This window comes from Varroa jacobsoni, unplaced genomic scaffold (assembly GCF_002532875.2).
Source record: "Varroa jacobsoni isolate VJ856 unplaced genomic scaffold, vjacob_1.0 contig02615, whole genome shotgun sequence".
Taxonomy (NCBI): domain Eukaryota; kingdom Metazoa; phylum Arthropoda; class Arachnida; order Mesostigmata; family Varroidae; genus Varroa; species Varroa jacobsoni.
The window spans coordinates 27,276-42,278 of NW_019214854.1; the positions used below are offsets into that span (position 1 = coordinate 27,276).

General features: G+C 39.8%; 1 protein-coding gene across 3 annotated transcripts in view; it reads left to right on the top strand.

The window, feature by feature from the left end:
* The window catches only part of LOC111272571 (uncharacterized), a 32,246-nt gene extending 20,791 nt beyond the window's left edge, over positions 1 to 11,455 (top strand). For 2 of the 3 annotated variants that reach the window (XM_022854103.2, XM_022854105.2), the window contains 4 exons: positions 2,807 to 2,923; positions 7,028 to 7,157; positions 7,363 to 7,531; positions 9,904 to 11,455. In XM_022854103.2, coding sequence (XP_022709838.1) covers positions 2,807 to 2,923; positions 7,028 to 7,157; positions 7,363 to 7,531; positions 9,904 to 10,195 — 708 coding nt within the window. In that variant the 3' untranslated portion in view covers positions 10,196 to 11,455. The remainder of the gene's footprint in view (positions 1 to 2,806; positions 2,924 to 7,027; positions 7,158 to 7,362; positions 7,532 to 9,903) is intronic. The other variant, XM_022854104.2, reaches the window with a different exon arrangement.
* Positions 11,456 to 15,003: the final 3,548 nt, after the last annotated feature.

Genomic DNA, 15,003 nt, shown 5'->3' on the forward strand with positions numbered 1-15,003 from the left:
TGGCTACTTTGTACGCAAAAGCCGAGTATTTATTGGTGACAGATGGCAGTACTGCGAAAAGTATGTTTAAATAACTAGTTTTTACCAGCTTCGAATGGCAGTGGTCTCATGCCAATTGCTTTTTCATGTGAAGTTATAATTATTTGCAAACGATAAGTGTTTATGTGTACTTGAAAGTCAGTTGCATTTTAACAGGCAGTATTTTAACTAAAAGCAATTTAAATTGAAGTTCTATATACCTGTTGTCGGTGCCCTTTCTATAACTCGGACAACTAGGGTTCAAATTATCATGAACTTTCTATTATGAAGGCAGACACGTTAATTGTACACACGATGCTAGTTGACATTGATTGCAGTTTTTCTAGAAGTGCTCATTAACAATATACTTGTACTACTGCTTGTACTGCTATTTACCCCACGAATATGTGGGACATATGATGCATATTTTCACTGTCAAAAACAGTCCGGTGACATCTTCATTTGAAGTTATAAGTCGATGCTAGTATTCAGGCGATACGTCAGAGTCGTATCGTATTCGGCTGGGGAAGCGACGACTACACAGCGTTAGTGAAGGACCGTATGTTAGTTATTTCCTTAATTATGTTTTTACTTAACTCGCCTCATTGTTTCCAATATTTTAGTAAGTACGGTATAGTCGCAGAAACTCGTAGTGGTACAGCTTCGAACCCGAACGTAGACACGTTTGGCTGTGCGCTAAGGGTCAGCCGTTCGATCGAGCCCCCAACAACGGTGCCGGACGTAAAGTTCGAGATATTTAATCCGCACTTGTTTGTCTATAAAATCGCAGACCGGAACTACTCTGTAAGCTTCAGTAACTATTGAAAGATTAATTAATTAATAGGTAAAATCATTAGGTTAGACAACTTATTTAAATTTATATGAATTCCCCCTACCCCTATATTTATGAGAAAACAATGATGTATGTTATATTGCACAAACACGAGCTGCGTTGCTCGTGTAAGTTACAAACGCTTGAACACAACACAAAACAAAAGAACGTTATCTCGGTGGTGACATTTTATTAAATAAAGCTAAAAAGTAAGCTAAACTTTTTTTGGCCGAACTTTGCTTAATCAGTTAGTTTTATGAAAAGAGATAACGCAGCCAGGAAGTAAGTAGATTTAGCAGGAAGGACCTTCAATTGAAGATGCACCCGCCTGCTTCGTCATAATGTACCATTGTGTACGTGGCTGTGTGTGTTTAGCTATGTGGATATGGCGGCCTTGTAATCACAAAGCAGCTTTCTCATAGACTCTCCTGATACTAGGCGCTTAAGGGAAGATTTGCCTATACCTACAGCGGTACCCCTAACCCACACGGGGTTTGCTGTGCCCCCAATACCTTTATTTACTAATACAAAGACTATTTGGTATTATACGTATGTATCTACGTCGATGAGCTTCACCTATAGCAGTGCAGAACATACAGTTGGCTGGGAATATGGTAGTCACCGGGTTAAAGAGAGAGATCGTTAATAGCAACTCAAATGCTCACAGGCTCTAGGACGGCCGATAGCTTACTCTGGTTAATTTAATGGCTCTGTAAATTCTGTTGGAGGAAGCACCACAGCAGAGAGCCCGCACTCTGGTATCGGTCCTCGCGTCTGATACGTAGTACGCACAGATGCGCTAATAAGGCAGGACAAATTATAATCTTGTTGCGTTTCTTAATGACAGCTCCTTTTAGGAAATATTCTATACATATGTGGTAAATAGTATCGATGCAAGTAAGATAGCTGGCAAATCAGGCTATTTGCGTGTGGTGTGTAAACAGTTTTTATTGGATTTACTTTATTGTTAATTTGTCATATGTTTAAAAAACACACACACAGCATACTACATACATGTACACATGTAGTATGCTTCCACTAGGTCTTTGCCCAGGGAACGCTCTCGTTAGAACGAAACCACAGCTTACAGGATAAGACCTCCTTCCGTCCTCGTCCCAGGAAGTGGGCTAGCAACAGAGATCCTTGGACTATCCTTAAGCAGTCTAGAAGCATGCTCGTCATATCTAGGAATAGATTTTGACACGACAGAATCTCCCGCGGAGTACCGGACATAAAATGTGCTTTATAGCCTTAAAACAACCGTCTTAACAGCCTAATCACTAATTCGATTTCAAATTGGCCTTCATATAGAAAGTGTATAGTGAAGCATTGCTACAGGTTTTATAGTATTTGAAGGCTGTCGCTTTTAATTTTATACTCCCTATTGGGGTCGCTAACGTAAACATCATTTATCGAGAATATTTCATAGGTTCTTCACCTAAGCTAGGCGGGGAAAGTATTGCTCTGAAGAATGTAGACAGGTCATCAGTGCACTGTAATTGCACCGATGTGCTAGCGCAAACTGATCACTGAAACAGAGTTCCGCTTATATATATATATATATAAATTATTTGCCATTTTGCAACCAAGCTAAACTCATAGAGAACCTTAGAGATATTTAACATTTGAGGAGACGTACGTAACGCTAGATAGGCATCTCGAGAAAACAGTCAGGAGTACAATGAAATTCTCAAAGCAGTACATTACAAGCTAAAACGGAAATTTGTCAAGACTGAATTATAGATAGAATGGGTAGGCTGAAGTCCAGTTGAAGCGACAAATCGACATTTTTAGAGAACAGCAAACGAGCACATCATTGTGACGGAAGTTAAATATGGATATTTAGGGCATTTGCAACGTCTGAACTAATTTTTGTTTTTTTTTTCCCGTTATACCATTGTAGTTGAGAGGTGGTTCGTCCACCATTTTACTAAATTTCAACTTTGAAAATTTCAGCAGCCGGGAAGTATTGCGGCACGGTGTCGCCGCATTATGCAAGGCGACAGAATCATGGAGATCAATGGTGTTAACGTACACAACTCAAATCAAAAAGATGTTGCTGAGATGATTCGGGTAAGTATCGCATAGGTAACTATTTCAGTGATCCGATCTTTTCATTGTATCTCATTTGTACGCTCCAAAATAAACGTCTCGAAATTGACCTGACACAACTAACTTATTCAGCATCGATCGGAGGAACTTAATTCGTTATACGAATAAACGATATAGTGTCTTCTTTAAATAAATTTCAAACGAGTATAGAGAAAATAAAAGCTACACAATCGTACCTTTTTTTCACCGTAGCCAGCAAACGTTTGTTTTCTCAACTAAGTCTTTTCCAGTTTGAACAACAAAACGTTGAAGGTGGGTTTAGTATGTGTAGCCCTTGGATGTAACAAAAAAATACCTTTACATGGCTTTTTAGCTATGAGCAAATATCTAGTTTTCGTTTTTTTTTTTAGTGTTTGTGCTAAATATTGAGGCGCTCAAACAGTCAAAGCTGCCTTATCTCGTAAAAATAGTACGAGCTTCTGAATAACTGCGCCAAACAGGAGAGCTAAATGTTTATGTTACTCTGTGTACCATACTACTTGAGTTGAGGGCCCGAGCTTGCCTTTTAGAGGTGTTGTTTTAAACACAGATTTTTCTGCGTAAAATTTTGCCAATTGGTATGACCGTTACTTTCTTCCGCAGTATCCTTTTTTAGCAAAGATCTCAATACCTGCTTAGAATCTATAAAAGCTTTATATTGGAAAATATTTGCTGTCTCAGATTCTACAAAGTGGGTACTAATTGAATTTTGGGACAAAGTGAGTCCTTCAAGTTACTGCAATTTGCAAGTGAAACGGTTATTTTTGCATTGCAACGGACATTGAAAGAAACTGATAAAATATGTAAATGAGGAAGTTGAAGGGCAGGCTAACTGAACTCGGCGAACAGGATATGTGAAGTCCTTTAAGGTCTAAAAACTTGTTTTCATGCTCTTTTAATAACATATATATTCATAGCACTTTTCCATGGCTAAACTGTTAAAAAAGTATCCACTCTTCTTAAGCAAATATTTTTTTATAATTTAGCATATTATGACTAAGCATATTATGTGCAATTTTGATCGATGACCTCCTGCTATATCGCTGGCAACGCCGTAACTTTATTACTGTAGGTTGTGTGGTTTCTGAAAGAAAAATTGTGACAAATAGTTCGTGCCACCCACCACGGAAGCAGCATTACCACCGTTAAGGTAATTCTTCAGAAACAAAAACTGAAAGTAGCTAAAAATGTACCTGGTTTAGCATTTTCGTGGTTAAGAACGACATTTTCCTTGTTTATTAATTTTGGTCGATTTTCTTTAAAGGCTGTTATTATCTTGCTAGTTGTTAGCAGCAGAGTTCCGAATCAATCATTGTGCCCGGCGGTAGCAGTTTATAACGCAGGACTCCTTTCCGGTGCTATAAAACACATAGACAGCATCACTTTTTAACTTAAATTTTAAATACATTTTTTCTACATTGTTTTCTTCATTTGCACATTAAGATTGTATCTGATTTATTACCTATGACCTGTAGTCGACTTCGATAGAAATAGCTCGATTTCGATTTATTTTTGCAGAGTTCTACAGGTGGTGTCTTTTCTTATAGCCAGTTTCCTTTAAATGATTTAGAATTATCTGATGGTGAACGTTTAACTTCTTAGCAATATCATGGCTACCTAAGTTTAGATGTTGCTCAACTTTCTCAATAGTTTTATTAACTTTTTCCGTGATCAGTCGATCGTTAAATAGAAAATCTTTCACAACAAAGCTTCCGGAACAAAGGCGACAGAGCTATTTTTGGCAATAACGCATATTGGCTAAGAACAACACACATCCTGTTATGGGCTTGGGCAGCATTTGTGCTTGTGTCGAAATAGAACTGCAGAATTTTGTGATTTTTTTTGCTGATATTTGACTTACGTTCAAAGCGCTCTATCGTAAATGTAAATAAAGCCATTCCAACAATATTAGCACATTTGCTAGTGCCAAATCTCAGCCTTCGAATCATATCCGAGGCTGCTTCACTCTTCAAACACCGATACGTCTTGTTAATTTGTCATTGCAGTGTAGTTTTACTCATCATAATGAATAAAGGCCCTGTTCCTTTTTTTGCTTTCCTATTGTAATTCTTTATGTCCTCTTGAATGCACCGAACAAAAATTCTTCTGAAGACGTCGACCCGATTCTTCTTCTAAATTCGATGAACACTTAAAAAATGCCTTCCATTTTCGACGAGTGCTACAGATCCGTAAACATAAATAGGGCTGGAGGCTCTCTTAGAAACACTTGCATTGTTTAAATCACGCCAAAACGTTAGTGATGCTCTGATTTAGAGGAGCAGGTAGCTTAAACTCGTAAATACGTTAATCTTGATTTTGTGGCCTTTTTTGGTTACTAATTTGGCCTTAGCCTCCTTTCACATTGGTGTGCAGGGTATTATTTGAGACATTTCCTAATATTTACCAGTCGGATAGGGTCTTCAGGCTGTTGCAAAGGTCACCAAGTAATTTGCCCGCGTATTATCGATAGAATAATTTCCTCATTTTGATCCCTGTTCTCTATATATATGCGTCATTTCTAGTATCTGTCGAAATTCACCGATTAAGAAATGACGACATGTCACCACATCTTCATAATTATAAGGCTTGCAGCATAAACAGATTAGTGCGCGACTAAATATACAGCTTCGCCAGTCGTATCTGTAGAAATAGAGGGAAGTAGAAACAGGCAACAAACAGATAGACGGATGGACGGACGCTGTCTGTAATTCAGATTAGCATTGGTGCGTCGGCCTTATGCACGCAGCGACCTCTTTGTGTTTGGTCATACCCCTGCGGCGTGCTGCGGTAGATAAACAAGTATGCAGGTGCATTTTACAAGCTGCTGCATGACCTGTTGAGCGGATACGCCGGATGAGCATCTGTAATCCGGCATAAATCATAGTTACTACTAACAAGTACGATATTATTTTACTGTACAGTTATAACAATTCAATGGTGTAGCATTACAATTGATTTGGTAATATAATTTGACGATGTGCAATTGCACAGGTATGGATGGACGTTTTTCGTGGCTTTTAGTTCAGAAAATGGGCATCATCAAAGAATGTGTTCTAGCTACTCTAACGCGTACTATGTACGGCATATATACATACATATAGAACGCTCCGCAACTCTACAAATCGCCCAAGAAAACCCAGTGCGAAACGGACCCATTAGAAAGTTGTTGACTAAGCCGCCGGGACTTTACACGACGCTACCAACCAGTTGTGCTCCAAGTAGAAGACCGCTGATAGCCGTATGGGATTTTGTGATTGATCATCCCAAAGATAGGAGCGGCGCTTATAACGATGCTAGGCTGAGCCTATTGTTGTAGTACAAACCCTGCTTCACGAAGCAGCTGATGTATGTGTTGGAATATACGCCGTCTATTGAGAAATTCTTTTCTCTAAGTGAATTGTGTGGTCCGTAGGATCGTATTTTAGATGCACATCTGCCTTTCAGCCCTCGTGAACTGCTCGATCGAGCACTGAATGCTACATGCCCTACTTTACTATTCGACAATATCGGGCCTGTGTTCTGCTTAGCGGTTTAGAAGCATTTGCTGTGATAGGGAGGCGTTTTGTTAGCCTAAGTGAGCCTTTAACTACTATTTAATCAACGACGAAAATGTAATTTTTAGATTACTTACTGTAGTGGATAATAGTCTTAGTATTCCAATGAATGAGATGTTTACATTCTCGGATATACCGTGATCAGCTGCTTGTACCCCCAGTTTCTTTAGTAAGGGCATCAGACCTCTATACATACGTCTTTTTAGCTTTTCTAACTGAAATCGTCTTTGTCGCTCAACTACCGATAGGCGTAAGTGACGTATATGAGCGCTGAGAACGTGTCAATTCAACGCAAACTCCAGCCTACATCAAACAAAACAACAGCACTTCAGTGTCGTTACTGAGTCTACTTCTCCGAGTTTGTGGTCGATTTCTGAAACTTCACGTATTGAACTTGAATTGAGATTAACTCTATAAAGTTAGATTTATCTCTCCCTCTATCTAAAGAAGATGAACTTAACCTGAGAATAGTTTGTTGACTAAAGGATTCGTGTCGTCTCAACCTGTTTGTGTTTTTCGCGAACTTTATCAGAATATGGACGGTGCGATCGTGTTACTACTGGGACGGGTCCCCGGGTTAACCGCTCGAATCCAGGAGTGGGCCCGTCGGAAGTCCCAGCAGTCGCTGCGCACTAGGACTTCCACTTGGTCATCATACACAGGTACATATACACTAACTGAAATTCGGGCTCGTCTAGGTAGAAAATTGATTTAGCCTGGCTACTCTATATATGCACGCCACGATAAGTTCGGGTGGTCGTAAACATAACTGCAAATAAAGGTCACAGGTTGGCTAGTGTACGGTGTCAACGCATGCGGCGTTAACTTCAAGGACACTACGTAAATAATACGATGTTCTCCCATTAGGCAACAACAAAGAGAAATTACAGATTCAGCGTCCATCTTTGCCCCTTTCCTCCGAAAGCTACGTTGTCTCCTTCGGTAACACGGTTGCGTCAATGCTAGTCGCCACCTCGAGCCCAAGTGGACCCGGCAGTAGAAGTAGGGAGATTTCGCCCTCACCCAGCATCAGAAGGTATGCTAGGCTCTTCGTGTATGTAAATCATTTCATGTTACCCCGTTCACATAAGCTCTATAAGGTCAAATTCTCGATCTATTAGGAATAGATCTTTTACCTTATAGAATATCGAACTATACTCCATAAGGTAAAAGATCGATAATCGCATTGAGAATCTTTCTTTTTCCAGGCTAACTTTGACAACTGTTCCGCTATTAGTTTCTATCTGAAATTTAGACGTTGAGGTTGGTAGGCTCAAGCAATGAACAGCAGAGTGATCTTAATCGCGTAACCTAGCATAAAGATAAATCATTACATCAACAACCCTGAACTTTGCATTCCTAGTTTTCTACACGCTTTACGGGTTTTTTCCGTCTAGCGCAAGTTAATGCATCTTTAAAAGTGGATTCTATCACGCGAGTTGCATTTTGCACCAGAAAGATGTTCACCTATAAAATCCGTCTACTGTTCTGTCTATAATGCTACGTAAAGCAGTTATCTTAGCGCCATCGCAGGAGTAGAAAACTCTCGAAGGCCTAGGCTAAGGCAACCATAGCGTCAGCAATAACTCACATGAAGGAAAATGTAGAAGGTACTTATGGTTCTTGAAATCCTTCTGCGTGTTTCTCAGCTTGCTTAGCTGTTGTTTTTTTCTAGACACGGTGTGGCTAAACTTTTTCTCGTACCCTTCTGCGGGATGGATCCTGCATTCACTGAAAGGCAAACTTAGTCCTTCCGTGAAATCAACGCTTCACCTAGTAAATATAGTAGGTTATTGATTGGTAGGGTTCCGGAACGTTCGTTCAAGGGCCAAGAAGCTTCTTTTGTTTGGTAAATAAAAAGACAGGAGCCAGCTAGTCAATAAGAAAAATTCATTCACTGTGGTCACTCGACACTGCTACCGGGCCAGAGCCCTTCCGGAAGAGATTGGGTGACCCCCAAATGCACCGGTAGTCGTTGCAGAGGGGCTAAAAAATTGAATTAGTCCGTAGATCAGCATTCCCTATAAGGGATTATGAGAGGCACTACCGTACAGGTTACTGAGCGAAATACGAGCTGTAGCTATTCAGAGTGATAGAAGCGAACGGTTACTTTAACCAAGAAGCTGTCCTATTTTGACGTAATAGTTGCTTAGCTAGAAAAATCGTCAGCGACGGTCTCGGCATCCCATACATAAATAATGCGTAGTGACTTCGTTACATGAAGTGAAAATGTTGAACAAGATCGGTATCGTTTGCTTGCTTTTCATGGCCTTAAAGGAAAGGGAAAGGACAAGACGAATCGATTAACCCTAGGAAGCCCTATTTCAGTCTCGACAGTTATGCTGGTAATAAGGTACAAGGTATAAAGTTGAACAAATAAGTTAAATCTAGTAAGATTATGCTTTATATTATTGTATTCTACATATAATAATCTGATTTTAATTTTGCGAGCTGCGCTTTCAATGTCCAAACTTGCCTATACTGGTGGTCAATTTTGTTCAGGCTTAGCGTGTCCGCACTACGAGAAGCACGAGGTAAAGTTTATGCTTCACAGTGACGTCAAATTTTTTCGTTTTTTTGTTAAGTCTTCAACTATTTATACTCTGTGAACAAATCCTCGAAATCGACAAAACATTGAGAATTTGAAGCACTAGAAATTCTATGTAGGGTGTGTCTTGTTAAACTCACCTAGGGTTTCTGTAATAGGCCTATATAAAACGCATGATAATCATATACCATAGTGACCATTTGTCATTGACGACGACGTTAAAAATAGTGATGCTTGCACGTTTGTGACTATTATGGCAGTGCACTGAAAATCGATGCGCCCTACCCAACTAGACGGTACCGCCCGCCCTGTAGCCCTTTGTAAAATGTAAAGTATCTAATTGTTCGTCGGTCATGATAATGAGGTGCTCGAAATACATATGGATATTTCTCGATATTCATCACGTCCTCAAATAGAAATTTCTTCGTGTCCTGTCAGTCAGTCAGTCAGTGAAACCAGTTCCAACCTAAATGTCTCGTACACTAATTCACTACCACCATTCAGTATCTATTGATTTCGAAAAGGCCTCGTCCTTAAAGCACGTTAAATTTGACAAACTTCCTATTGCAAAACAGTTAACCTAATCTTCCCAGTTTGTTTGTACATTTGTTCCCTCAACTATTGTCAATAACGTTCCTGTCCTCGTTAGGATTTACCAGTGCTTCACCACCGACGTTGCGTTTGTGCTAGCACAGGTGCTGGACTTCCTTCGACTAAAAACGAATACAGTTCATTTATTTGAACAACTCTGCCTATGCAAGTGTATTAATACGTTTTAGCCTAAGCTCTGTAGATAGCAATAAATCTAGCGTGTACACACGTGAGCATGTTCTTCCATCTAAATCGCGTCCTTGTTTCAGATCTCGACTATCAATGGTAAGCGAGAACACAAACATAAACGATTCTGAAGAATTGTCCTGGAAACAACATCAGCAGAAAAGCTCGAGAGGGGCAAAAGATCGCGCGTCGACAAGCTCAGACACCGCACTCGCGGAGGGGACTGGACTTAAGGACAAAGAGAAAAATGTAGTGGGACGGACGTTCAGTGCCACCTATACAGAACACGGCAGTACTAGCCCAGGTACTGCGAAAGCCGCTAAAGGCAAAGAGCCAGCAAGAACTGTACCTAGCATTAAGATCACTGTATTCTAGCTTTTATCATCCGCCTTTCGCAGGCCTAATCACAACAACGACAGCAACTATGACTGCTACATTAAAAAGACGATTACGCCAAACGTTGCTGTTATTACGTCGAAGATAAACAGACAGTGTCAGCAACTGCCAGCACGTCAACGATATACAATACCCATGTACATATCTAACTAGGCAATAGCGGTAGATAGCTGCTTTTTTTGGGCTATAGACGGTACACAATAATCGACCATTTCATTCTTAATGTTCATTTTTCAAAAGCCATTTGTTTGACCCTCGGCAAGCGTCATCATTACTACCCAAAGCAAATGAACAATGCGCAATATCCATTAAAGATCCGAAACTGTTCTCCTAAATAATAAAAAGCCTGATGTCGATTGGGTTGCGACTAAGTAGTTAATTTTATGAGAACACATGAGTTCAAATATAACACAATGCTCTGCACGCTAGTGTTACAGTTGATCAGACAGCTGAAGTGAGCGCTCAGAGAATATACTAGATTGGTTCTGAAAAGGAAACTGGAGATATAAAGCCACAGTAACTTACATAGAAGAACAGTGTGCTTCCGATCGAATCCAAATGAATATAACGATATATAAATTGATTGACACATAAAATAATCGTTGGTTATATGATAATAGTTGCGGCCAAACGATCAGTTACTTAGTTAACTACGGTTATCGTCATTGAAGGTGAACATACGTTGTCTTGGCTGATATTTTACTCAGATGTTGAACCAGAACGTATCACGTGTGCGCTATGAACACGCCATCCATCAGAACGGTCAGTGCAATGAATTGCAGTGTAATAATTAGACTAACATGGATAGAAAAACCCGGTAGAGATAGCGTATCAACAAATCGAGTGTATATGGACTAACAGGCCGCAACGACGATCCCAGCTGAGCCGTTTTTCTACGCCAACAAACGAGAACAGCTAACGATATTTTCCCAACATTCATAGCTATCTCTCTAGTATTGAAGTTCCTCTATGGAAGTTTTCGTCCGAGTCACGACCCAGTTGCTATGCGCAAAGATGGCGAAGCTTTAACTAATTCTTGGATAGTTGTCAGAAACCGTTAAGCCCTATACACATCCAACGTACTCTGCAGCGGTTTGCGAACATTCAACCCGGGACGGGATTATAGTCTTTGCATGAAACAGGAGCAAATGATATTAGCCTAGATTGAAGCCTATGAACGGTCAATTGTTCAGGAAGTGTTTGTCTGACGATTCTGACATATAGAAGCTAAATCGGCTATCGGACTAAACAGACTGACGCGATAAATGAACGAATAAAACGAGCCAAAAATACATTAAAAAACGTGATTCATTATTAACATAATAATTATGATGTAGGTATTTGGACATTTACAACGATATAAAAAGGGTGAACGATTACAGACAAAAAACAGATCAGCTCGCTTTACTTTAGCTACAGTTTATCATTGTGATGAGAGGCACGGTCAGGATCTAGCACAGCGTTCCGAATACAGACGTCAAGCAAAATAAGTAGCCACTTCGGTCTAGCCATCCAGTAATCTATAGCTCATTGAAAAACGTATCAACAACAAACGTTTTGTATTAAACATGACTATTTACAGTTTTTAGATAAAGGATTTCAAAGATACGAGAATACGGAATTTTTACGCACGAATTGAGCCTGCACCGTTAAGGATATCTCACCTCCGTGTGTCAGCAATGCATGCGTACTTATATAAATACGCCAGCACTTCCCTTCTATGTGGAGGACTTCTTGCGCAAGGATCTTTGACAGGATTTTCCATAATAAACAAGCACGCCGACTTCTGCTGATGTTACAAGACAGATGTGCACGCATCTCAATATTATATTCATGTGACGGAATGAGAATTGTTTTTTGCTGAACATCCCCTGGGCTTGGGCATTATGGATTAATTCTATACTATATGGACAAGATATGCGAGCGCGATTAAAACTGGCGCCAGACGGTCAAATTAGCGGGAGCGCATGATAAACAGTAGGACGATGTGCACAGACCGGACCGGGCGATTTGAATGAATGACTGCTTCGGTAGCGAACAAGACCATCTAGACATCATGTCTTAACTATCAATGTTGGCCAAACATTTCATGCGATGACACAAGAGCGAGTACTACAAAGAATCGTTAATATGGCACAGTACACATGAGGTAATCTTTTATATTCGGGATAAATTACAGCTTTTTTTTTTGGATTTCGATATTGAAATACAACGCACTGTCATCCAATATACCTTTACGTAACAGTTATACCCATATAGGAATGGGCTACGCCATTCCAATGAATACGTTCCGTCACGTTTTGTTCGCGGTGTGTTGCATAGTCCAATCTGGCACCAACCAAAATAACACATAAGAAAAATCCGGTCTACACGTGCGCCGATGGTTTATTGCCGACCTGTTGTTAGATGAAACAAAATACGCTGATTCAATTTCATTGGGATAAGACTCGAGTAGACTTCAGCTCAGGAACATCAAACTCTCACGAAGCCATCTTGTTGTTTCAAACGCGACCTCGTAAGGATAATGGGGTCGTGCAAAATAACCATACAACAATGCAATAATAACCATCAAAAAAGTAACATAACTCTAATAATAACGCGGTAATGTTTTATATTCAGAGATGCACACAAATAAAGATGATTTTTGGTAGTACATATATCTCAGATGCTTTTCACTTTGACCTACGGAATAAACGACACACTGCTAAAATAACATAACTTCCATTGACAGATGACCTACTTAGCAAACTAAACCGTTTTGGTTAGGTGATACATTGTAATAATAAAACTGTGGTTTTGCAAGCAACTTTTCCGGCCCATTCCTCCATATCTCGTATATACTGAAACAACCGCTTCCCGCCTATCAACATTATATTCAATATATATATATATATATATATATATATATATATATATATGTGTATATACAACACTCAGTACTTTATATAGCCTTCTTTATTTGCAATAAATAATAAAACGGTACAAGGTAGTGGGCGCCACGTCTTTTAGCCGGCGCCCCCTTGGCGTTGGAATTTTCAGTTATACGATCGAAATATTTTTATGACTTTCTTGTAACATACGACCCACTCCGAAAATTCAATGTTCAAGGGAGTTACGCTACGCTTAGAATCATCGATTGTGTAAATCCTCGGGGCTATAGATCCAGCAGTACAGCATTAGCCTAGATTCTCGTTAGATCGTGCAGTAGCATTCCTTATTCTGATCGGTCTGGGTCCCTCACCCCATTCTTAGTCGTGTCGTCCTAAATCTTATCGGTGCCAGACGGCACGTGTTGATAGGGCGCTTGCTGCTATCAAAGAAGCATTAAACCTTTCAACGTCATATGCGTTCTGCAAACAAGTGGATGGTACTGCTTCTTAGAGATGAGCAAGTTTACAATCGCCAAGCTGTAAGCGATTGTCGTAAGGTAGTAGTCTAGTTCGATTAATAATATTAACGAAACGTTATGATCTAGGGTCGAATCACCGCATAGGCACACTTGTTTTGGGTTGGGAACCAGCTATCCAATGTCATTCGTAGCGACTATGCTAGAAACTCAAAACCGTTTTGTCATTTAGCCTCGGATAGCATTTAGCTTTATGGATAATCTTATTTTATGAAAGCGCGGTCGTCTAGGTTCGAGTCCGGATATAGATAGATTTAGGAGCCAGCCATTTGATGAAATGTCTAACGGCGGTAATTTTCGAAGCATATAACCTCCATTCCAACCTCAACGAGAATGTGGTGAGGTTATCTCGACCCTACAACGTATGTTCCATAGTCCAGGTTCCTGGTTAGAGAGCCCCTTTTTCCAGGAAGTACTTATTTCTCTAATTAGTCGAGGTTTTCGTTGGCGAGCGCTCCTTCCCTGAACGTATAGACAGATTTTTTTTACTTACTACTGCAGGTCCCTATCGCCGCGATAAAAGGCAACAAACAGTAGTAAATAGCAGATACCACAGTAAAACCAACTGAGCCACATCTTTAAGGTTAGTGTATTTTTCCTTGATTTATACGGTTCCGATTGCGATTACACGAAAAATTAATAAGAGAAGGGCGAATATTTAATGCGGTTTTATTGGGCTCCGGAAAGATCTATGAGCTCTTCAATATGGACCAACAGATCTTAAGACAACCACTAAAAGTATTGCTGATGCCCAATTGTTTGCAAGCTGCTTTCGAGTACTGTAACATATTTTAGAAATATAAATAGGCAAATAGCCTCGTTTACTGATCTCGCGTAGGAGCAGGTGAAATTGATTTGGGATAATATTGTGAATATTAAGTCGGTCTTGCCATATTTGTGTTTCACTGAGTAATTATTTTTTACTCATCCTGTAATGCCTTTGGTGCGTTTTCTCTGAAGGTTTTCGATATTGGGAAGGTTTGGATACGGTGACTTCCATATCGATTTCACTATCTTCCAGACAAAAGGGGTGGCAAAAAACATTTTGGAATATCAAACCTAAGATATATGTATTATGATTTATTCAGTGATAAAAAAGCTAGAGATGTATTATATGTACATGCACGATTATGAAATTTTTGGTCTCAACTCTGAAAACAATTTTCATAGATTATCGATTCTCAGCAGTCTCTCCTTTAGCCAGGACAAACAGGACAAAAATATATTTGCTCGTTTACGAGTAGGCACATAACACCTAAGAGTTTATAAAGCCAATCTTGTTGGAGTTCACCAGTAGTACTCAGGATACTAAGTGGCACTTGAAAGTTACTTAAAATGCTAAGCAAGGCCACGTTCCGCCAAACAGCTGGATAGCCACCAA